The 25,475-nt window shown below is 40.0% G+C and overlaps 1 protein-coding gene across 5 annotated transcripts in view; it reads left to right on the top strand.

The window, feature by feature from the left end:
* Nucleotides 1–6,620: 6,620 nt before the first annotated feature.
* Nucleotides 6,621–25,475, top strand: part of FBXL4 (F-box and leucine rich repeat protein 4) — a 70,330-nt gene continuing 51,475 nt past the window's right edge. Inside the window, exons 1-4 of one of the 5 annotated variants that reach the window (XM_065056572.1) lie at nucleotides 6,621–6,706; nucleotides 12,587–12,831; nucleotides 13,633–14,222; nucleotides 22,938–23,283. In XM_065056572.1, coding sequence (XP_064912644.1) covers nucleotides 13,714–14,222; nucleotides 22,938–23,283 — 855 coding nt within the window. In that variant the 5' untranslated portion in view covers nucleotides 6,621–6,706; nucleotides 12,587–12,831; nucleotides 13,633–13,713. The other 4 variants (XM_065056571.1, XM_021285539.2, XM_065056573.1 and 1 more) reach the window with 4 other exon arrangements.

Raw genomic sequence — 25,475 nt, 5'->3', positions numbered from 1 at the left:
TGCACACGTTTAGAGTTCCCAGACCTCCCTTCACCAAAATTCAGGAATAATTTTGTTTCAGAAGAAAGCAACAAAATAAAATGCTGAATAAGTTGCGGAATATTTACTCTGAACTGTTTGGTCACAGAATAAGCTTTGCAACATGCTTTGCATATTTCCTCTCCTTGTTTTTAAAGACAAAACAGAACTCCACAGCAAGCACTAAAGTCTACTTAACTTTTTTATGGGTATATTGTCTTGTAATACACTACTTTTAGTTTTTATACTTGCATGATATCTTTAGCAGTGGAGAAAGGTACTAAACAAGTATATGGTTTTACTGTTAGCATATTTACATGGCTGAAAGCAGCTTTTCTGCACACAGTGGATGAACATACTATTTCTGAAAGAAAACTTTTGCATGTCTGATCCATCATGTTGGAAGCCTAAGACATCAGTTGCGAAGCACTGCCACCGACTTCTCCATTCATTGACACTGTTAACAATGCTCACATTGATCTGATTGGAACAGCGATAGGCACTTTACAGTACTTTTCATAGTTTTCCAGGTTTCTAACCCTTGGATGGAATCATCTTACTGTTTAGCATCTGTAACACTTCAGCTCTGCTGAGCTCTGCTTTGACTGATGATGCCATTGTGAAACGTGGCAGCGGTGGATGAGCCACAGGCAGCTTTGTAACCACGGAACACAAGTGACCTATGAAAGTATCTCTGGTCATATGAACATATTACAAAGGGTTTAAAATAGTTCTGTGTTGACTGATGAGAGGCTAATAATGTATTTTTGTGAGGTTAAATGACACATCTCTATTGAAATCAATATGGCTCAGATCTGAAAATACTGAAGTACTGGACTGCAGCTGTACCTATTCCTTTGGTTTTTGTGCTAAAAAACTGCACAAAACATTGCACACACCTGTCTCAAAACTACCTGTCATCTGCTCCTTGCTGCCAGTCAGTTCATACAGTCTGTTATGCAAGAAAATTTGAAATGCCTGATATATTTCTAAAGAAAAAGTACTGGCATGATAAAGGGGACTCGAGCTGATTAGCAGTTACTACCAAGCTATATCATAAGCCTGATAAGACACAGAGCCCTGCTAATTATTAGAACTTTCCTTTCATGGTGAAATTACAATAAGACCTTGCTCAAACGTACCTTGCAGCTCTCTAGTTGTTATGAAGAAGGAATCTATTGTCTCTCTTCCTTGAGCATACATGCCTGTGATACTCTTATGCACTCCTAGCAGGCTGCAAGGAAAGCCTAGAGACGAAAAGCAGCCGACAGTGCACCAGAAGCACTAAGCTTTAGAAATCTGACATTCAGAAGGTGACAGCAATGGGTCCCATTTGAAGAAAGTAGGTGCTTTGCCAGAATTGCCTCCGGGAAAGTTTCTATGGCATAGACACCTAGAGCATTTATTTGTCTGCTGGAACAGAAAAATGGCGGTAGCCCAAGGGCTAAGGGAATTTTCTACTTATTCTTTCCATTGTTATTCAGGTTTCAATGTTACTGTATATCTTGCTAAAATGTTATACAGGTTTTATATTCCCGCTCTTAAATTTCAGTTGAATACAGTAACAAGCTGTACAGTGTCAACACAAAAGCTTAATAAGATTGTATCTATATCTGTCTCTTTCGGTTCCTATATGAAGCTTACTGCTGGTTAAAATTAGCATATTATCCTTACTGGATCCTACTGCTGCTGACAAAGGACTTGTCCGAAGCTTCTTTCACAACAACCTCCTTGTATACAGTAGATTTTACTATCTCGGATTCCCTAATCCTCATTAAAAACCTCATGACAATTTCAGTCAGCACCTCCTTTCCAGGTTATAGGATTATTGCTCATATTTCTACAGAAAGACAGAAAAGAGGAAAGATTTTTAACAATGATATGTCCAGGTAATACTGTACTTTGATAAATTAGGATTTTCTCATTCTTTATGCTTTTTTCTTAAAGCTTAATTACATATCGCGCAGAGTGCTTCCACAGGAAGGGCAGTACTTAACCATTCAAATGCTGAAACTGTTACTGTTATATAATTTGACAACATATACTGGGGACTTCACAGGAGACATGGCAAGACATTGCCCTTGCCCCAGTGAGTCTACAGTCTAAATTCTATATGACCTACCGAGAACCAGTTCCAGGCAGCAGAGACACAGATAAAATACTGCATTAGTTTAATTGTGTATAGAATTTAAGCACATACTTATGCTGTGACACATTCTTCCCTTTATCTTTTAATAAAAATACAGGAACATAAAGATAAAATGCCGCAAGTATATAACTGCGCAATATGGTACTTTCATAGAGCATAGCAGAGAGAGGATGCTAACACAAGATATTGTTACATGGAAAAAAACCCCACAGGGAATAAAAAATTTCCTCTGGAAATAAAACAGAGTTCAAGCTGACACAGGCACCAATGACTTGTTAGGCCTGGCTCATGGAAACTCCTACAAACATATTTAAATTTACTCAGTGAGGAGTCTCATTGACTTACTATACTTTCTCTTCCACTTCAAAGAGTATATGTAATTTCACATATCAAAAAGCAGTAATGCTGGTCCAAGAGGCAGTGAGATGTTTCCCATGCTGGGTTAATATCCTGGGATGCAGAGGAAGCCAGAGAGAACAACTCACACCAAGGGCAACGGTGTTATGCACATGCACTCAGTTCTGCTTTGCAGTTAACACTTGGCTAAATTTGTTGTATTAAAAATAACTCACTGATTAAAATAATTTCATTATTTTTAGGGTTCAGTTTAACCCTTTAAAATATATAGCTTTGCAAAATTGAGATGAGTTTTTTTCTGGGACCAGGAACTGGTGACTTACAAGCCAGGTAGTTTTTTGCATGATTTATTTACAAAATGTTTCCACAAACAAAATGTAAGAAACTGCAACACAGGCCTCTCTTTTTTTGCAGATTTAACAAAAGTGCTACTCCAGTTTCAGGAGGAGCTGTCTCCTAACTCTTTACCCAAAGCTCAGGTAACCTTAATTGCTTAATCAGTAGATTCTTCGTTCTCACTAAAAATCCCTTTGCTACAATACATGTCCTTTTTCAGTAATCACCTCAGCTGGAACAGTGAATCTGGATGTCTTCTGGGAGTGCAGAACTTAAAAGAGCCTTGGAGTTCCAACCACCAGACAAAATAGCTGATGTGGTGGGATCTTTACCTTCTCCTATGGAAAGGTTCCCTTTGGACAATGTATTGGTCATCACAATGGTGTCTTGTGGTGACGAGTGAGTTAAAGTACGTGACCATGGATTCAAGATCCAGCCACATGTCTTGGGAGTCAAAAGTAATTGTCACTAGCTACATCATTCCCTTACATGCCTTTTGGTATAGACACAGACATAACTCAATCACATTTAACCGAGCCAGTTATAAGGCCTTTCCATTCTGTATATGTAATTTTGAAATAACAGTATTTCTACTGACTGCAGTAGGATTTCCCCCTAATTAGCAAGCCATAGCACTGCTTATCATCATGAGCAAAAGTTGAAGGAAAAGCAGGATGCTATTAAAACATGAATTTGGTTATTACAAAGCTTGATTAACACAAAGACAAATCTCACTGTTATTTTACAAACAGAAGGGTTCCTATACTTTTCTACTAATACATTTTCTTTAAACACAGAGGATCATTTCTGGAACATATTTTATGCCTAATTTTACTGCTGATGTGTATATAGAAATACGTGTAAAGTGTTTATGTGGCATAGCTTACTGGAAATTATCTGTCAGCTCCAGATGTGGATAACTGTTGAATAAAAACAGATCATCAATTGATTTTTAGAAAGACTGTGGAATGACAATTTGACAGTAATTTGGAGCACAACTTGAATGCACATAGCTTGAATCTGAGACAGCAGCACAGACGAAAAAGGACACTGTCACCCAACGTCCTCTGCCCCCTTCAATAAATACTAGTCTCTCTGCAGTTTTAAAATGCTCTCTGCTGTTGGACAACTTCTGTGAATAACAATGAAGTAGGGTCTGTGATTTGTTTGGCTTGGAAAGGATATGTTCATACCTAGCGTATCCTACTTGCTGTCTGAAAGCCTGGGGATAGTCTGTGCTAAGTGGAGAGAGGTGCATCTCTAGAGCTTCTGTGTATGTTAGCTGCCTCTTATGGGAGTGAATGGGACAGGCTGGATCACCTAGAGATATCCATGTCTTCCCATGGATTATAGAATAAGACTAGCAGTCTAGATCAAACACATAAGTTTTACAGAGCTAAGTTTAGTTAAGATGAACCTGTGATAATTTCAGCCTCTGAGAGACGGAAGAGGAATGGACTGAGAGAAGAACTTTTCATATCCATCTGCCTTCTGTGCTGATGCAGAACTCATTCTCAATACAGTCCTAAAATGAACACATGACAGGAATGACTTGGCCAAACACAGACCTCTGTACAGGTATCTCAGCTAGTGGCCTCATTTTTCTTTATAGCAAATAGACAGAAATAGAAACTTTTACGTTCCTGTTCTTAGGTGATACATCTAACGCTAAAGTAAAAGTATTAAGTGGGCTAGATAAATTGTGCTTTCCAAATGTTCCCAGTTTCTTGATTTAATTCAGAATGGGAAGGTAGCATCATATGTACAAAACCTAAAATTAAAACAATAACATAAACAAAATAAAACACAAAAATTCAGCTTCATGCCTCACCTATTTTCTGACTCACCAAACTTATTCATAGTCTTATTCCCTTTTTTTTTTTTTTTTTGGTATTACAAATTCAAATTTTGAGGTGGCCACTACCTGGGAAGTTGATGCTTGAAAGCACCTTCATAAACACTGTAGCTAGCACCTGACTGTAGGACAGATGCGAGGCTAAATGATGCAGAAGGGCACACTACACCACGGGCACTGGAACCACGGGCAGCTTATCTTCCTCTTTCGTAGAAGTAGTGCCTTAAAACTTGGGGCTTAAATTGTTATTTTAAAATAGTACAGTGGCATCTCATGCATATAAAATATGTATGTATGTATGTGTATTTCTGTAAGTGTGCACATAAGTGCATGCAGGTATGTGAATCACCTATAAACTGGTCACCCTGGTACATCTGCTTGTGGGAAGCAGGGTTGTGTAGTGGCCTGTCTGCCACTACATTTAACAACAGGGAAGCACTCTACCCTAAATTTATAGATTTCTATATTTGGAATTTATCATAAATGTATCAAATTTACATTAAAGCATTATACAAAAAGTACTTTAGATATCAAGTATTTTGACTCTTTTACGGATTTTTAGAATTATATTTTGAACATTTGGTCAAAGTCAGCATCACTATTTTCTTCCATAACTGAACGGTCCCAGGTACCATGTAACTTTGTATTGTATTGTATTGTATTGTATTGTATTGTATTGTATTGTATTGTATTGTCCCGCTCTACTCCGCACTGGTGCAGCCTCACCTGGAGCACTGTGTGCAGTTCTGGGCACCACAGGATAAAAAACATATTAAGCTACTAGAGAGTGTCCAGAAGAGGGCTACGAAGTTGTTGAAGGGTTTGGAGAGGAAGCCGCATGAGGAGCGGCTGAGGTCACTGGGTCTGTTCAGCCTGGAGGAGGCTGAGGGGAGACCTCATGGCGGCTACAGCTTCCTCACAAGGGGAGGAGGAAGGGCAGGCACTAAACTTTTCTCTTTAGTGACCAGTGACAGAACCCAAGGGAATGTCAGGAAGATGTGCCAGGGGAGGTTTAGGTTGGACGTGAGGAAAAGGTTCTTCCCCCAGAGGGTGGTGCAGCACTGGAACAGGCTCCCCAGGGAGGTGTCATGGCCTCAAGTCTGACAGTGTTCAAGAAGAGACTGGACAATGTCCTCAGACACATGGTGTGAACTGTGGGGTTGTCCTGTACAGGGACAGGAGCTGGACTTGATGATCCTCGTGTGTCCCTTCCAACTCAGGACATTCTGTGATTCTATGAAAATGAACACGGAGCATTGCCGGAGACATGAGGAGACTGGACAGAGAGAAATTTTTACAATCATCACAGGAGCTGGAATTGGAAGTGGCAGTTGAGAGAGAAAGCACAAATGCTTGTACACGTGTATCAAATTAAAGGATATGGAAGCAAAACATGACATTTCCTTCACAATATGCCAGTTAGGGACTCAAGAGGCACTACAACTCGATGGAGCAAGTACTCATTATGATCAATTAAAATCAGGGGTGCCCTTAGGACAGGCTGGGGACTCAAAACACCAGGTTAAAATCATGACCCAGTTGAGCTGGGGCTAGGGCGAGACTTAGAAGGCGTCTATTAAGAAGCTCTGGGGGAAGCCGGGTTGCGGCTTGTCCAGGGCAGCACCCGCCTCACCGCAGCGTTGCGCAGCTGTAGAGGAATAAAACGGCACGGGCTGGTGTGACTGGAGCCACAACAAACAGCATCCCTCCACCGCCTTCCGCTTGATTTTGCAAGTAAACTAAAGACCGGGACACGGAACAAACTACTCTGGCCAAGAGCCCCCACAGCGCGCCTCCCTCAACGACCGTTAACGGCCCGGCCCGGCCCACCCCGCGCTCCGCCGCGGGCACGCGCAGATCGCGGCCCCGCCTCGGCCCGCCGCCGCCGCGCCTCTTCCTCCGCCGCCCCGCCCCCGCTGCCGTGCCGAGCTTCCGGCGGCCCCTGGCGCGGCGGCGGCGCGCGGCCCGAGCTGCTCCGCCCTCCGGACGGGGTAGGGTGGCGGCTCCGGGCGGGCGCGGGGGCGCCACGCTGCTGCCCACCGGGGCCCCTCCCCTCGGGACGTGGCCGGGGGGAAGGGGGAAACCTCGGTGGGCCGGTAGGTAGCGGGCTTTCCCCTCCGCGCCCCCCCCCCGGCCTGGCAGACGGTCAGCGTGGCACCGGGCCCGGGAGCAGCCCGGTGCGGTGGGTGCGGCCGGCCGCAGGTGTGTGCGTGCCCGCCCAGCGGGAGCCGGGCTGTGGGGCCGCGGGGTCGGCGCCCCGGCCGTGTTTGGCGGGGCCGCGGTGGGGCGGGGAGTCCCGGGTAGTCCCGCCTGGTTCTGGCCGGGGGTGCCCCACCCGCGGCCGTGGGCCTCGGCGAGACCTCCCTGTGGGTAGAGCGCAGGTCCCCGAGGCGCGGGAAGTGACCGGGCGGAGCGGTGGTGAAGGCAGAGGGAAGCGGCAGCGTTGGGCGGGGATCGTGCAGCATGTCCCTCGTCCGCTCCGGGAGCACCGCACTGTCACAGGCACCCGCTGCTGCACGGTCGCTGTGCTGCCACACGGGTCATCCCAGTTGCCCCATCACAAAACAGCAGAAGCAGGGTAGGAGCTTGACTAGTGGTTTTATTTATTTAGGTAGGTACATACTTTGGGGTGCTTCACTTCGTGTGAATTGTTATTTAGAATCGTAGAATGCCCTGAGTTGGAAGGGACCCTCCAGGATCATCAAGTCCAACTCCTGTCCTGGCATGTGACAACCCCACAGTTGACACCATGTGTCTGAGGGCGTTGTCCCATCTCTTTTTTTATTATCAGTGCAGGCTGATGAACAGACAGTGGGAGACAGCTATGTGGCCTAATAGCTGCGATCAGTGTAGTAAGGAGGCAGCTGACCAGCAACGAAGTGCCAGGCAGAATATGACTGTGTGGCGAGGTAGCACAACGGTGTGATGAGAAAAATGAGGAGATGAATGCACTGGAATTGCTTATTGAAAGTTTTTGTGTGTGTGTTTGTTTGTTTTTGTGGGGTTTGTTTGTTTGTTCATTTGTTTTTTGAGGTGTTTTTTTTTCATGAGGAGGAAAGTTCCATAGCTGGAAGGGCAGTTGGCCAAAATGAAGTGGTATAATGCTGGTGACTTTAGGCTTTGTGTAGAGTGAGTCTTTTTTAAAAGGGGCTACCTGATGATCTACACAGATTGAGAAGCAGTTCCTGCTATGTATAAAGACAGGCTCCAGAAGGCAGGATGGTCAGCTGGACCATATAATAGATGCCTAAGGAACGTTTGTCTCTGTTATACCATGATGGTAAACCATGCAATGGGTTCTGGTCCTAGCACGAAGGAACAGGCAATCAGTGAAGTAATCCAAAATGATTGTATTTTCTGTGTTTTGGTGCTCCTGATGGTAACACAAGCAACATTTTAAACAGGAGTGTCATAATGCTCCATTTTTCTCTTTCCAACTGGAAATTTCTAAGTTGAAAATGTGTAAAATGGTTACGTTTTTAGTGCCAGAACACATTACAGGAAGAAACATAGCAAATGAGGCCTGAGTTTAAAGTATGGTATAAGAGCTTATTAATTTTTAATTAATATTAGCTTCTAGTTTCAACAAGTTGATTGTAGATGTTGGTTTAATCTAGGTAATTAACAGTGAGAGATGCTAACCTGTGGTAAAAATATTCTGGTTTAGCCTGTAATGTAAGGTTCCAGTATTCCCTCTCTGCATTAACGTGCAAATATATTTAAGAGATTTCCCATTTAGCATGCTTTATCTAAGACACATATATTAAATTGCATTAATCTTTCTTCAGAGAGAATACAATCTATTGTTTTTGTCATTTATATGTTCTTTGTAATTTGTCAATATTGCTGTTTCTTTTATAGTCAAATGAAAGAAAACTCTACACGCTCCCAAGTGTGAAATTAGCAAAACCGGTATAAAGAGGAATTATTACCCGTCTGGCTTTAAAAATCAAACCCATGTCATGTATCCATGACTTGTATATACAACATTTGCTTCTCTTGAAGCAGTACAAACTCTTGTCTAACACATGTATTGCGAGGGATGGCTCAGAGATGAAATTTGCTATCTTTCATTTATTTTCTGTGTCTAATTACTCGTTACTTGTTTTTACACCCATCCTTCACTTTGCAGCTCCTCCAAGCCCCCAGTATTTTTCTGCATATTTCTCACCCTTCCTCAGCATTCTGGTTGGTGAATAACTATGTACGTATGTCCTGTGTCTGCATTCATGGGACAAAATTGTGAATACAGGGGAGCTGAATTTTCAAAAAAAACCCAAAACAAATAAGTACAATAGTGATTAACAGGATGTGTTGCTTGGAAGCTGGAAAATAAATTTGTGTACATAAACTCCCTGTAAAAAGAGGCAAAACAGACCAAAGACATCTAGTGCTTTTGAATCTGCTCAGTTGATTAGTGCCTGTTCCTATGAAATCTGTAGAGAAGCCATAAGTCATTTTCCTTTATGAAGGTTTGTCATGCTTGAAAGAAGGGAATAGTGAATTACAGTCTTAGGAGGCTTTCTGTATGAAGGGAAGAAGGGTTAATCATATAGGAAAAGGGAATTTGCCCATATAATTTGAAGTAGTTGTCAATTAAATAGTGGTGTGAATAGGATACCTTGTAAATAATCTGAGGTACTGTAATGTATTTTGAAAGAAAGTAGCGTCTGTCTCTCTTTTAGGAAAGTTATATTGCAAGTCTGGTCCAGTTTGGCTCTCTGGAGTCCTGTCTTATTTTGTAAAGCTGGAGGTAACGTTTCCATGACACATGGAGCTGGTCTAGCTTGGGGCTCTTGCAGTCTGTTTGAACCAGCTGTGACTTCATGTTAAGTGGCAGTGAGTTGGTTCAAGGAGCTAAACAGGCTGAACGCTACAGTTGCTTGCAAGAGTGGTTGGTGTCGCGCAGGACAAGCCCCAGGGCTCATCTGACTGGAGAGGGGGCTGCCTGGAGCATGGGACAGGAAGGCAGAGCTCAGGCATCCCTAGAGAGTCTGGCAATGGGATCCTGTCTGGAAGCGGGAAATGGGCATGTAGGTGTAGGACAGCACCTCACAACGTCACTGTACGTTCATAGCATCTTGCTTTCTGTTTCGAATCAAACCATCACACCCTCTGTGCTGGTCTGTGGTAGCTGCTGAAGGTCTTGATATTCAGTAGTGCCATTTCAGTCCATTTAATGATATCTCGACAGAAAAAATATGTAGAAACCAAATAGAATAAATAGAAGGCTACTGCTTTGGAGGAGGATAATAAGATATGCTTAAAAGAAACCTTTATTAAGCTTCAGTTTGGCATAATTATGCCTGTACAAAAGAAAATGGATAATATGCAAGAGGATAAAGGTGCTTTCAGAGATTGGAAGGTATAGTTACATAAGCTCAAATGAATCTCTTAAAAATAATCAGGCAGTCTGGGCAGAGGGCAGTTTGCATGCACATGAGCTGTTCCATTCCATGGCTCTTTATCTTGATGCTTTTTATAGGCCTGAGTCTGCATTTTTTTTCTTTTTTTGGAAAGTTAGATCCCTTTAATTGAAAATCAGCTTGACCTGTGGTAGTTCCTGAAAAATATCTCTACATATAATCTGGCTCTACTGATCTGTATTTAATGTAATACTTTCGATAGCTTGTTATCCTTCAACCTCCCAAGCAGTTTTTCAATTGTCTTTTAACTACACGCAATTCTTAATGCTTCTTTTAAAGTGTCAAAAGAAGAGTTTCTATTTCTATTGTAGTTCTAATGCTTATTTATTCTTCTTTTATAATACTTCCTCTTACTTGTTATAAACTACTGAGTCCTATATTGCTTTTAACTCTTTACAAGTAATTTTCCTCCACTTGTATTGTTTTTAGACTAAAACATTTTTCTGAAAGCTGTATGCTGTGCCTTGTTCCTTCCTATGTAATTTTTGAGCTTGTTGACTGATGTCAGCCAAAATTGACAAAGCAGCATCAGTTGCGAGGGTATCTAGTATCTACAGGTTTTATGAAAATAATCAGGTTGATAAAGGAGGAATGACCCAATTCAATGTTTCTGCTGATTGAAAATATGCAGCATGACTGCAAGTTGTCTGCTGTGTTAGGCCTGACTTAATCTGGCCGGCTAGTTGATGTCCAGCTCTGCACCAGCTGGTGGTTCTGCTACACTTTGACAAGCTGGCTGGCAGCAGACCCAGATTTTACAGCAGCGTGGTATGAGCTCTGGGCTGTGGCCAGAGGAAGCCTGGAGTTTGCAGGGCAGACATCAAGGTGTGTCAGATCAGTGATTTGCACCTGGTCTTGAAGCACTCCAGCTGAATGACTCTTTAAATTGACCTCTGTAAAGCCATCATTTCCACAGAACAGCCTTTAAACCATGTTAATCAGTAAAATTTTGAGTAAGAAGCTGGTGTATATGCTGGTCTACACGTGAATCCAGGACTTGACAGCCGTAAGTTTGTTGAAGTTTAGTGTCTGTTAGCATATTCTGCAAATAGATTTTTTTATTTTTAAGAGGGTAAAATCCAGAAGGAGGATGTGTTTGTAATCTTCACTTACATCTTACAGCAGCTCCACACTGAAAAAGTAAAATAACAATTTACAGTTTGGAGTTGATCTTTTGGGGTGTTATTTTAAGGAGAGATTGGGGATTGTGCTTCTTTTCTTCCCAGTGCCTTTTCAAAAAGGTGGTTCAACAGGATGTTTGGGGGAAATGTGACGTTATTGGGTTTTGGCATTCCAGGAGAGCTTGAAGTGGATCCAGCACATCATCTTTCGCATTCCCTTCTGCACTGAATGTCAGGAGTAATTAATGTTGTTGACAGCTATGTAAACATGTGAAGCTGAATAAAGGACAGGAACTAAACAAAAAGCTAATAATAGGAGGCAAGAAAGTCAGAAGTGAACACTTTGTTAGTAATCTGTCCCAAGTAAGAGGGTCAAATAATGCAGTCTGTCCTTATCTGCTTCCACAAGCACCTTCTTGTTGGCAATGTTCAGGTGAAAGAGAGCTGTTTGTACATCTGTGTGCATTTCATAAGTATAGGAAACAGGCAATTTACCCAAGAAACATGCACAGTGGATTTATATAGAGGCTTACAAAAGTCACTTTGATTCATTTCCATTTGTTTAATTATTTACCCTTCCCTAAGCTTGTACTTCCAAAAACCACTATAAAGTGTGGTCTCACTTGTACCCATCACAAACTTTAAATATGTGATTTGTCTCCCAGGCAATGTGAGACATCGTGTTAATTGTTGTTTGTTCCGTCTCCTGCAATAGAAGAGTCACCTCTGTTGGTTCAGTGATTACCACAGTATGTATCCTGTGATAATCTCACTGGCAACTCTACTACAAGCTGTTGAAGAAACATTTATTCTATTTTGAGACATGCTTAGTCATTCCTGTTTTGGCCTCTGACAGATTACAGGCATCGCTCCTAACTCTTTCTTAGTAAATCCTATGAACAAGCTAATCTGAAGGTCAGTTTGTGAGAAAGTCTGTGGTACTGGGGAATGTGAATTCTGGAGTACTATTGCCCAAGTGTGTTGTGTAGCAGAAATCAGAGAGTATGTTCCACGTTTCGTTGTGTGTTGGTATATCTAACAGTTTACATTGTGCAAATATGGAGTGGCTGCTAAATATGGAACAAGCATATGTAAGGGGATCTTTGTCAGCAGGGAATAAGATACAGCACTTCTGTGTCCTGAAGACAACATACAGCTATAAATATCCCTTCGCCGTTGTAAACAGAAAACTTTGGTAAAGAGACATTTAACTTGGCTTTTTCTAATACTTAAACCTTGCTTGTTTAACTTGTGATTTGATATAGGCCATATGAAATACATCAGTATCCTTAATTGTTGGTATGTTTTGTGTTGATTTTTTTAGGTGACCTTTTGTGCAGATCTAGTACGTTTTGCCACTCAATTGTTACATAAATGAAAATATCTTTTAATATCAGAAGTAAAATGCTGTCTCTGGAGACTTCTGCTTACGATGCTGGGACTCTTTTGAAGACCTACTTTGTTGCTCAGCTTAAAGGAAGATGATGTTGTTAATGAGTTCTGAGCATCCTTCAGGAGGCTGGTGACCCTTCTATCATTGGTGAATGCTGTCATGGACAACTTCAAAGGGTAAAGACAGTATTTTTATGAGACTGTTTCAAGCTAGTGTTCTGGTATAGGAAGCAGTGGGTTAAGTTTTTGGTTTAGATTAACTGCCAAAAACTCTTGTCACTCTTAAAGCCATTCACAAATTATGGGAACAAATTAAAGGAAACAGTTTGTTTGAGTAGCTGTCCAACTTTCTATGAGCTGTCTTCTAAGGGTGTATTTACTCTCCAGAGTATAACATAATCTAGATGTATTTGAGGTAGCTTGAAATGAACCAGTTTGAGTCCTGGGTGCGGTCTTACTGCAAAATACAAGCAGTGAAGTAACTTGGGTTTTGTTGAGCTGTGTGCAGCTGCAGCCTCACTAGGTATCTGAATGCTTTGGTTACAGTCAGATTTAGTTTTAAGTATTTCAAAACTATACTACAGATTATTTTAGCTGTACCTTCAGATCTTCTTCTACAGTTGTTTACTGCAAGGGCAAGATTTTATTTAATACTTAACCTCATTTCTGTAAGTCAGTGCGAGACTTTTTTCTCTTAATAAATCCCTGAAAAAAATGCTTCATTTAATGATTAGTCTTTTCATTGTTTGAGAGCTTGTTTTGGCTAAGGTTTCTTCAGAGTCTTCTCTTTTTTTAGACACGGTAAATGGGAAGCTACGCTTAGTAGCTTCCAAGTAAGTAACTGTCTGAAAATAAAATGAGATACTTTATTAGTGCTTTAGTAGTAGTACTTTGTTTAAGAGGGTACTTGACAGCATACAGTCTATTTTCTAAGAATATTTTATCTGCTCACTATGTTTATTCACTCTGTTTTGTCAGCTCTTTTTCTGAACACCACAAGCAGCTAGTGCACTTTATAAACGACTCCTGACCTTTTGCATCTTCCTGAGTCATATCTAGATGTCACCAGTGTTTCCCATGTTAACAGTTCTGAGCATGTTTTACTATATGTGCCTTCGGCGCCGAGCTAGGACAGCAACGAGAGGAGAGATGAACAGCCGGAGGGCTATTGAGTCAAACACCCGAGCCTTACCTATCAATGTTGAAATAGTTCAGTATGCCAAAGAAGTGTTGGATTTCAGCTCTCACTATGGTAGTGAAAACAGCATGTCATATACCATGTGGAATTTAGCAGGTATTCCAAACGTCTACCCCAGTTCTGGTGACTTTACTCAGACTGCCGTCTTTCGAACTTACGGGACCTGGTGGGATCATTGTCCCAGTGCTCGGCTGCCGTTCCAGAGGACACCACCCACCTTCTGTAGCCAGGACTACGTGGAACTCGCTTTTGAGGAACCAGTTTATCCCACGGCAGTGCAGATTTTGGAAACATATCATCCTGGAGCTGTAGTCAGGATTTTGGCATGCTCGGCAAATCCTTACTCACAGAATCCACCAGCTGAAGTAAGGTAATTTTTTTTTTTTCTCCTTTATGCTTTCTTGTAAGATGTTAAATACTGCAAATAATGCTGTTTAGGAAAGTTTACTTCCTAGTATTTCTCTGTTTTGTATCTGACCTGCTAACATTTTCTTTATTTCTGCATGTTTTTAAAACCATGGTGACATGTTTTTATAGTAGCTTCAGAGATGTGGACTTTTTGTAGGAATTAATGCAGATCCTAATGGCAGATTTAATTTGTGTAATGATAGTTTTTGTGTGGAATTTTTATGAGCAATTACGTACAAAAATCACTTTTGAAATGGCAGTTTGGAGTTCTATTTCTGCAGTAAGAAAAGTAAACTGTGTAGAAGAGGCTTAGGATTCATGTTTACTGTATCATCCTACTTTGAATAGCTATAAACTCTACTCTCTGCATGCATTAGGTTGTATGTATAGTACAGTCAGGCACTACAACTATTCATATGGAAATGGGCCAAAACCAGAAGCGCACAACAGTCTGGCAAAAGCCGATGCCATTTGTCTGATCTTTATTTTTGGTCTGATCAAGGGGTGTGAGCTGTGCATTTTTACGCTTGCTTCATAGACTAAAAGAAGCTGATTTGATCCCGTTGGTTTTCCTCGTAGTAGGAACTCCTGATGAAATTCCAGTTGGGGGAGCAGGAAGGTGAGGACCTGGGGAATGGTAAGATAATAGAGAAAAACACAGTGTATGAGGTATGAAGCTCTTAGTGAGGAGGTGAGGAAATAGAAATGGAAGGAGAAGGAGGCCAGGTAAAAAGCACATAGTAGGGAAAAACGTTGGAAAAAGCTATCAGTCGATGCAATCAAAGTATTCTGTATACACCCAAAAGAGATTAGATGATACTGAACCCATGAAGGAAAGAAGAACTGATAGAAAAAAGACTTAACAAAATGTATCCTATAGAAAATAATATGCCAACAAATACTATATTCCTTTAAAATGCATGCTTTGGCAGTGTAAGCTGTATTAGCGTGGGTACTGGGTGTTTTTTCCCTGACCTAATATTTTACAAATACTGCTAAAAAGCATGCTTTTAGGTCTAGCTTAATATCCCATGCTTCCTAATACTAGGCATTGATGTTTATTCAAAACCCCTAGAAAACCAAGTGTCATATTCAAAATTCCCAGTTAATGTATTTTCTGCGATTCTGTCATCTACTGTTGTTTCGTGCAGTTCGTTCTGTAGCTGTCTAGTGAGTTAGTACTGTGTAGCTCTAAAGTAAACATCCGAATTCAAGGAATGGTGATATGTCAAATTAATAATAATAGGCCGCACAACTTCAGAAGTAGGAGTGTGTTTAGCTCTGTAATGCAGAACTTATTTATAGGATGGTATGTGGTGAAGGCAGATTTGAAGACTTTTTAATTTAGAACCTAATGTGAAATGACTTTTGACTGATTACTCTGAGAACTTTCATTTTACTTTTTTATTTTATGATGTAGCACAGATTTATGTAGACGTTATTTCTGTAACTATTGATAATATTGCATTAGAATGTAAGATAGTGTGCTGCTGGGCAATAGAAGGGTATAATTCTGAGTAATAGGCTAATGCTATGTCATAAATGTCTATTTAGGTTTTGATTCTTAAAACAATACACTTTTTCAGTTTTGTGTAAAGACCAAGAAGTGTTGAAGGAAAGCTCAAGAAATGTTAATTGAAGGAATTAGTTAGTAAGGTGCACTAAAAATAAAAAAAAAATAAAATAAAAAAAAAAAAAAAAAAAGAGAAAATTGTTCAGAGAGCTAAAAGAAGATGGAAATTAAAATACTAATTTAAAACTTTTCGGGATGTGCTTTATAACTCCTCTTGGAGTGTGGTCAGAGTGAGAGCTCGGACTTGCCCTTCTTCATAAAAAAGGATGAAGTTTCTGTAGGACTCCGCTTTTTAATTTGTAGGCAGGAGGATCTTCTGGCTGCCTAGGTTAACAACATTTTTGTTTAGAAGAAGGTTGTTCCAGGAAGCCTCAGAACCAGTTGTCTGTGCTGCATCTTGCCAGTCTTGATGCTAGAGAAGTGTTAGAGGGATTTTTTTATCTCTTACTTTTCCTCAGCAGGACTTGTCTGTTCAGAGCTTCATGTTTGGTTTGTCTCCTTCTTTCTTCTGAGGCAAACATGTCGTATGCATGGTGTCTTGAAGGGAAGATGAAGGAACTCATTCTCCATATGAGATATGCAGTATTTTTTCTCTGTTCATTTGCTCGCCTTTGTGTGGGGAATATGAATAGTTGCAAGAATGCAGTCTCTTTGCTGCTTCAGTTCTTGGTCCCTTGTTATCACTTCCAAAAATTCTCTGAAATGACAACTAAGAATTATTTTTTGAAAGTGGAATGCTGCTGATAATCTCAGGTGATTCTGTATTTAACTGGCGTTTTGGACTTGAAGAACTGCCATACTATTTTCTTCTGTAAAAAAGGCTATGTCCCAGTTTCTCAAAGGGCAGTTAGAACCTTGTTTTCCTCTTCTGACTGTTTTGATACTTAATTTTAAATCACCTTATTATTTAAAAACCTTAAAGCGCTGCTTTGTTTTATCCGCCGACTCTGGATCTGCTTCTTTCTGAACACCAAAGTGGAAGGGGCAGGTCATCAGAAAGTTTCCTTTTCACCAGTTCTTACTTTGATGTAAAAAGAAGGCCAAATTAATGGTGGAGTCATAACTGTTGAGAGGAAAAAGTCTATTGAGACTGGTTTAAATGTTATGCTCAGTGGATTATACTAGTCCAGCAAAGTAATCTTATTTTCTCTTTGTTTAGTATTTAAAACATCTGACTTTGCTGTGTGAAAAAGCTTCTCACCTACCAGAGGCTCTGTAAGGACTTGGTGTACTGCAGTCCTAGCTCAAGAGAAATTTATATATTCTTGTAGAAAGGTGGCTATAGTCCACATAGTTGGCCAGTGTGTTTCTCTGTTGCTCACTTGTGCTTCAGTTGCATGAAGGAACAGCTCGCCCAGGTGTACAGAAGAAGGTCTTTAGTCGTGTTCCACTGTTGCTGCTGTATTGAATAGTGCTATCAGTTACAGCTTTGTAGGACACTGTCTCAGATCAGCTTTATTCAGGGTCTTAGAGGTGAGATCAGCTCTTCAGGGAATGGGAATAAGCATCTGTTTTTCAGAATGGAATTTAATTGTTCCTAAATAATTCTAACGTGTCAAACATGACAGTAAATTTGAAGTTTTTCTTCATTGTGGTTTAACCAACTTCCACCAATTTGAGGATTCTCTGTCCTCTCATATCTTTTGGTGCTTTAAACACAGCAGACATTACATCAATCTTCTAGGCATAAAACAATTTTTTAAAATCATAAATGTCAGAGAAACTGCAGAGACCTTTTGTGCTTTTCATTAGTGTCACTCACACCCTGTTTGGTGAGAAGTGTTTGATAATTTCTTGAACTATACTAACATATGTTAGTATCCATGTACAATTTTTTTCACATGAGTTATCTGAGCACAGAAAATCCAAGGAAAAATTATTAATCTGAGATTAAGGGAATATTGTAGCATATAGTCTCAGTTTTAATGTAGTGGAGAAATCTCTCCCCTTTTTGCATTGTGTCACGCTATGATGATTATACCAGCGTAGCCTTGAGATTTAGTACTGTGATGCACATTCTGTGTGCTTAGGGCTTGGTGACAATGGTGAGTCCCTCTTTGGCCAGCAGGAGAGGCGGAGCTCCAGACACCTGACCCTGGCATGAGCTGAACCCAGCCAAGAGTATTTTCTTTGTTTCTCATATGTGTCAGGTTGATGGGTAAGATATAGCTAGCTTCTGTGATGAGGATAATATTTTCTGTTTCTTTTTCCTCCTCAGCTACCCAGAAGGCTTACTCTTGGCGATTCTGTAATGGCTTCTTTGGTGTCAGCCCTTTTGAAACATTCTGATACTCCTAATAGTTAGTTGCTGTCAGGGAGAGTTTGTGTGTGCGTAAATGGGAGCTTTCAAGTCAGAAATGATTTTTTCAGAAGTTTTTCAGCTTTTTCCTTTTGCAAAAATATCTTTGCTTTTTAAATTTGGAATATAAAAGAAAACATTGGTCCCTGCTCTTCTTCTGTCGTGGTTTTTTTTAACTTAATTTGACAGTTTCTCTTATCTCATGTATGTTATAGTGACACCACATATTCATATGCTTTTATACAAGCTCAAAAACAGAGATTCCTAACTAGCCTGGGGTGTGTGGCAGTGCTTGGGGTGATGTTGCACAGCATGTGTCCACAGATGAAGTATAGCACTGATTAGGTTGTTTCTCACAGGTGAGATACCAGGACTGGCTGGGAGTAGTTCTAGAAGTTCCAGTGGCAGCATTCTGCCTTTTGTGTTTCCACCATTTATTTCTATGTAATTCCATTTCTTTCCCTTCATGTCGCTTAGAATTTTGCCAGTTGCTCTTTTGAGAAAATTCTGAGTTTCATTTGTAGATGAACGGCTTGGCTCAGTATTTCCTAGCTTAGTTGTGTTTGCTGCATGTGACCTTCCCTTCTCTTTCTGAAGGCAGGAGCTGCTGCAACCAGAGGAGCAGGCTGAGCAAGATGGACAAAAGAAAAGGCTCCGTCTCCTTCCATGAGGAAGATGGCTGTATTTAGGCAATAGGCTCTCCATGCCAGTCTAATCCTGGCATGAGTGTTGCAGATTTGTTTGCTGGCAGCTAGGATTGGGATCAAAATGCTTGATGGAAAAAAAAAAAAATACCCCCTTCTGATAAAAGGAGTGAAACCAGAAAGGCAGTGTACTGAATGTAAAGCATTCAGATGGTTCTTTTGTTCTACCTTTTGTTCCCCTGAATCTCAGATGAAGGCACCCAAAACACTGCTGATACCGTCAACACATTAAAGCGTGATAAGGGACCTCCAGGGCTGTATCTCACCTATGTGTAACACACAATTTAAGCTCTAACCATTTGCATCCTTACTTATAACTTGTTATGACATCTTCAGGGAAACAGCTTTTTCTTGTCCAGATGACTTGTCATAGAAGAATGAATTTTAGGTTCATGAGACACAGTCATTTTTGAGAAACACATAAAAAGCTCATGTGGACAAGCCAGTTGTTTGAAATATCTTTTGCTATTTTAGATTTCTTGAGCATTCTTGGAGTCCTGGCTACTCTGGTATTTCAGAATTGAACTCTCAAACTGGAAATGAAAATCTGCTGCATATTCCCCCACAGTAATTAGACTACTGTGAACTCTGCTTGTCACCTTGATCTGAATGATTCTACAATTGTTCTCATAATCAGACTTTCCTGCCTTTCATATTTACAAACTCACAGCTGTGGTCAGGTATGCAATTTCCAGGCTATGCTGAACCTGGTGTGCTTCAGCATGAAATGTTAGCAGGCAGGAGACCTTGTAGGTAGCCTACAGACTATTTACAGAGCACTTGCTTGGATAAGAGCAGATGGGATGTATTAATATTCTCGTATCATGATTATAAGTATTGCAGAAGTTGCAATTTCAGCAAAGATGTGGTCATATTGTTTTCTGAGTTTCCTTATGTTCTACTTGTTGGTCTATCTGAAACTTTCCCTTCTTTTGTCTTTTAACACAGCTCTGAGTTTCTTGGGTCAGGGATTTTATTTTTTCGTGCTTGAATTGCGTGTAGTGCTTTGTTCCCTTTCTACACCAATCTCGATTTTACAATGCAAGAAATCTCAGCACATTACAGGCAAAGTTTAATCTTGTCTTACTGGAGAGAAATCTGGTTCTTTTCATAAGAAATACTTTTCTAAATAATCTTTCGTATTATATATTTTCTTCAGAAGTAACCAGGTCTGCTCAGGCATCATCTTAGCCATTAAAAATCTTTTCAACAGCATTATGTCAACAAAAATTAAACGAGCATTAAATATGTGGTCTCATTTGACACAAACCTTGCAACTATGTTTCTCAGCCTAAAAATTGCTAGGCTGTATTTTCCTTCATGGTGAGGGAAAGAGAATGGGAATTTATTTTTTTTAATGATATAGGTGTATGGAGTCTTTACTCTCAGAAGTTTGAGCAGAGTGAGTTCCTAGCTATCTTCATGAGGTAGAGAGAAATCTAACAGGAAAACTGAATCCATGAAAGCTGAATGGAAAAACTTCCCTTAAAGTCCTCGTTTGCTTCAGTCACTAGAGAAAATAATACAGATGTTTCTGCCTCTCATTCAAGCTTTGCATGGCAGTGTAAAGACTACAGCTTTCTAGCACATTGCTGGTGAAACCTTCTTATCAAAGCACTCTCATTACGACATCTTTGATCAGCTGTTACTGTGTGTCTGCAAGACTTGAGGACAAGCAAATGTCCTACCTTCAGTATCTGATTCTGCTAGAGTTTTTGAGAGCTACCTAATTAGCTCAAAAAGGGAAGGAAAAGGAAAATTCCTTTGACTTCTTTACAGGTATTTTTGGGGATTCAGTTTCTCTTTGTTTTGGGTTAAACAGTTTATCAAACATTTTAAGCTCGGAACAAATCCAAGCAACCTTATTAGGGAAGCTGATTCTGGTACACACCCTCAAACCAGGGTTGACTGTCAAAATGCCTGTCTTCCAAAGGACTTTGAAATGGATGGCCGTAACAAAAAAAAGTGCTCCAGAACAGAAGAAATGCAGTTCTTACTGAAGCCTCTTGGAAATATAGACTTTTTTTTGATTAATTTCCAACTGTGGAGTCTTCACTCCCATTGAGATTACATGTAGCCCATTTAAGCATCAAAATGCTGATCCTGGATGAAGACAACGCTTCTACTTGCAGTAATGGGTGTATGAAGAGTATGCCTACACTAAAGCAGAGTCTACCAGCCCTGAGTCAGAGCAATTGCTATGGCATGTTCTTGTGTGCGGTGCCACCAGGACAGAGAAGAACATTAATTAAATCAGCCTGACAGACTTGAGGTTTTCCAGATGAACAACTCCTTTAAAGTTAGATTGGTGGGCTGTTGATGAAAAGACAACAGTATGACAAGGACAGTGGAAAATATTCACCAGTCTTGTTGTTCATCAGCACTTGATATGTAACGTGGAGTTTCACAAGATTGTAAAAGCAGTGCTACATATCTTTCCTTTACTATAGCTTAGAGACATTGCTTGCCGAAGGAGGTTGTTACTGTGCAATTTGATGAACCTAGACTTCCCGGTGCATTATTTTTTCCAGAGCTCTGCTACTGGTAGATAATCCTCTCTCCAGAGCACTAAAGAGAAGTCAATAACTGAGATGCATTCTGTTAAAACTTGATGGTCCAGCGTGTGCTAAATTAGTGAAAAAATAGCCGTGAATTTCCCTAAGGATGGTTTGAGTGGGTACATCAAAGTGTCTAAGGAAAATGTCAAATGGTGATCTGGATGTGTTCAAGAAAGGTCATGTGCATTGCCAACATTAAGTGTTTGCTTAGGGAATTGACCTGTGTGAGAGGGCATGACAGTGGGACTACATCTCTTATTTTTTTTTGCCATGAGTTGACATTCATTTCCCAAATAAATGAAATCTTCTCGTAGTAGTAAGTCTCTCTTACAAAAACTGTTGACCTTAGGGCAGAGCTGTCCACTCTCTTATGTTGGTACTTTCTCACGTGCCATATATTCACCAGTCTTGCATGTTTGTTTATAGTTCATGACTTTTTTGTTTTCTTTGGCAGAAGACTTCAGCAGGCCTCCCATTCTACTCTAAGGTATTTGTGGAGAATGGCATGATGTAGGATAGGAAAATTTATTTGTGCGTACCTGAAAAAATCCATAATGAAATGGAAGTTTCAGTTGATATTCATTAATTTTCCTATCCTTGAAATAGTAGCAAATATCAAGCTTCTAAGCCTTATTTATGTGGTGTGCTATGTTTTAATGAAGGTCCTTACATATGTTTTAATTTCTGCCATGATGTACAAAGTTTAAGCATTTGGGTCTGGAAAGGAAAGCACTTTTTTGTGTTTGTTTGTGGGTTTTGTTTGTTTGTGGGTTTTGTTTGTTTGTGGGTTTTGTTTGTTTGTGGGTTTTGTTTGTTTGTGGGTTTTGTTTGTTTGTGGGTTTTGTTTGTTTGTGGGCTTTGTTTGTTTGTGGGCTTTGTTTTTATATATATATATATATATTTTTTAATATATATATATATATTTTTTTAAAATTATTTTTTCTTATGTGTCTGTTGGGAGAAATCCTTGAAGCTGGGACTAGGGTGATTGGAAAGACATGGAGTAGATGTTAAGAGTCTGAGCTGTGGTGGCTTTTCTGTTGTTTGTTCGTTTTGGGCTTTTTTGGTGTGTGTTGTTGTCTTTTTTTTTTTTTTTTTTTTTTTTTTTTTTTTGTGAAAACCTTTTGTGGGAAACAAGAGAGATCAGCTGACCATATATTTGGGTTACATAGCAAGACTATTCCATGCAAACTTATGTGAACATGATGTCATTGTGAGAACATCTGTAATCCCTTTGTTATTATTACCTAACCTGTGAAATGTGTGAATAACAATACTCTAAGACAAGTGTGTCATCAGGAGTATATAGCTCATTTTGTTAGTTAGAAATGCAGAGAAAATATGCTAAGGTCATGAATTAGTGTGCCCAATTAAATTCATCCTTAGGATATTTACTATAACAATTTTCGTTGTCTTTTCAACTATGTTTCTCACTTGTTAGATACTTCTGACAGAGAAGCACTCTTACTGGCTTCAGAAATTGCTTTAGTAACTTTGATTTTAATGCCTACCGTGTCTGTGTGTGAATTTTTTCTTTTCACAGATGGGAAATCCTTTGGTCTGAGGCACCTACAAAGGTGAATGGTCCCCAGGCTCGTCAGTTCACACCTTGTATCAAACAGATAAACTTTCCCACAAACTTAATTCGATTGGAAGTGAACAGCTCTCTTCTAGACTATTACACTGAATTGGATGCAGTAGTACTACACGGTGTGAAAGAGAGACCTGTGCTTTCGCTTAAGACTGCGATGATTGATATGAACGATATTGATGAAGATGAGGATGAAGAGAAGTATGGCTGTGGAATGGACACGCTTAATAAACAGTTCAGCATTGTTACCCTCAGGGAATGGCCAACTAATGGGTATTTTGATAAACTGCCTTATGAGGTAAGAAGAGCAAGTTTATACTCAATGTATTAGTCTTGATTGTTAAGGATGCAAATGTTCTTTATAGAGTACTGGTTGAGATTGTTTTTTCCAGTTAGTTCCTTACTTTGTGAATCTCCTGCAGTTATGGTATAGTTATGTCTGAATTATGTAAGTCTCTCTACTTTCACGGATGGATATTAGCAAGCCACCTTGCTGGTGTTTGTGTAGTTATTGCACTTTTCTTTCTCAGGGGTTTGTCCACTCCACGCAATTTTTACAGCAGTTATTCTAGCTGTGAATTTCTAGCTCTTGAACTTAGAAGCTCCTGGCAGTTTTCCAGTAGTTCGAGTCCTCAGGCTTGCCAACTAAGATATATAAAAGAGGTATGAAAAGACTGAATCAAGATCTGGAAGCGGAAGTAGTTTGCAATAAGCTTAAAGTTTGTTTTGTTTTTTTCTGTTATCTCTTAGAAAATCCTAGAACTTGTTCTTGCAACTGCTGTAATGTTTTCATATTAATTATGACACAAGCTTCTTCTAGCTATGTTTTGAATCATGGTGCAAGTAAAAAGTGTTATAGCTGGACATTGTACAGTGTCTTGTTTTGATGTGTTTGCTCCTTTTTATTCTACCATTAGCACAGAAAACAGTTGTGAAGAAACTCCTTTCAGATCCCCTGGCAGTAGGGCAGTTGCAAGTGTGGTCGGAGTCACTGCAGATAAATACTTTATTTCCTGTGATTTCCCATATAATGAGATTGTGAGGTATCATTGCTGAATATTATGTGCAGGCTAAGAAATTCTCAGTGGGTTGTAGCTGTTTATGGAGGCCAATACCATAGTTAGAGAATTGAGAGATGAAATGGTTGTCTTCACCTCTGCTGAAATAAACTGGGTTTGCACATAGTGGAAAGCAGCCCTTACTTGCCAGTCAGGCCTCTGGACTTGGGCAGAGAGATGATTCTTCTTGGTGTTCAGGGCACTGCAGTCTGGCAAAAGAAGTGTTTGTTTACGGCGGTAACTCATCAGATGCTGAGAGTGCTTGTGGCTTCAATCAGACTCGCTTTTGAAAGCGGAAAGGGGATGGTGGGAGATGCTGCCACTGATTGCAGGGCACTTTGAGAAATATGTGATCTAATCAAATAGTAGATTGGTTTGTCACAGCTTTTTGTCTAAGTACCCCCAGTTTGGCACGTGAAGGCCACAGTTGGGTACCCCTGTGCTGCAGTAACCTGAAAAACTCTACTGTGCTTGTAAAGAGGAAAGAGGTAGGAAGAGAATGTAATAAATATTTCCATCTTTCTCCTGTGTATTTTTCTTCTCTTTTAAGTATTTTTCAGTTCTTGAGTTTGTTTTTGTTGCTGCAATGGAATAATAAATGAGGATACTAACTTTATCTTGAGTTGTTCTTTTCCCCCAGAGTCCACGTAGTATTTAATATATTTTACTGTCAGTGATTGTATACCAGTACTGAAGAAAATACTTTGCATATGCAAAGGTGCAGCTGTTTCCAGAACATCTTAAAAAGTATAACCATGTATGAAAATGTGTTGGTTTCAGTCATTCAAAGAAATTAATTGTAGAGAAAACTGGATTCAAATCTAGGAAGTCTTGTTTGAAAAGGCTGGATAAATTGTTTTGTAATATAGTAGTTTACCAGAGAGATTAATCAATCTCTTTTCTGTTCCATGTGATATTAAGATTATAAATTAGGAAGTATTTGCGTAGTCCTGTTACCCTTATGAACTTCTGCCTCCATGTACTCTATTGTGCTTTTCTGCCTTCCTGTTTGTGTACCAGCTTCCTTTTTTATCCATTTTTTAACATGTTTGGTTTCATGAATGCATTTATATGGTTTGCCAATACCAAGCACATTTTTTTTTCTTCTCCTTTGATTTAAAGAAACTGAAAATACGGATGGAATATTTATCAGGAAAAACTACAAAGCGCTATTTCTGGGATGGTTTGTGACAGCAGAAATCCCAGTCTCTTACTTTCTTGGTCCAGCTGGAAGGTGTGGGTATCAGAACAGCAAAAATGTTGTACTTTATAGTATGATGTTTTTTAGCACCTCAGATATGGGAATGGTACTCTGCATGCTGTCTTCAAGACTGACAAGTGTCAGATTTTTCTGGAAAGTGTTTGAACCTTATAACGATGAAGTAAGGCAAACGCAACTCCTTTCAATTTTGATACATGAAAAATTGTATCT

The sequence above is a fragment of the Columba livia genome, chromosome 3, assembly GCF_036013475.1.
Source record: "Columba livia isolate bColLiv1 breed racing homer chromosome 3, bColLiv1.pat.W.v2, whole genome shotgun sequence".
NCBI classification, from domain to species: domain Eukaryota; kingdom Metazoa; phylum Chordata; class Aves; order Columbiformes; family Columbidae; genus Columba; species Columba livia.
The sequence above is the reverse complement of the archived record's forward strand: the minus strand, read 5'-3'. Positions and strand labels throughout refer to the sequence as shown.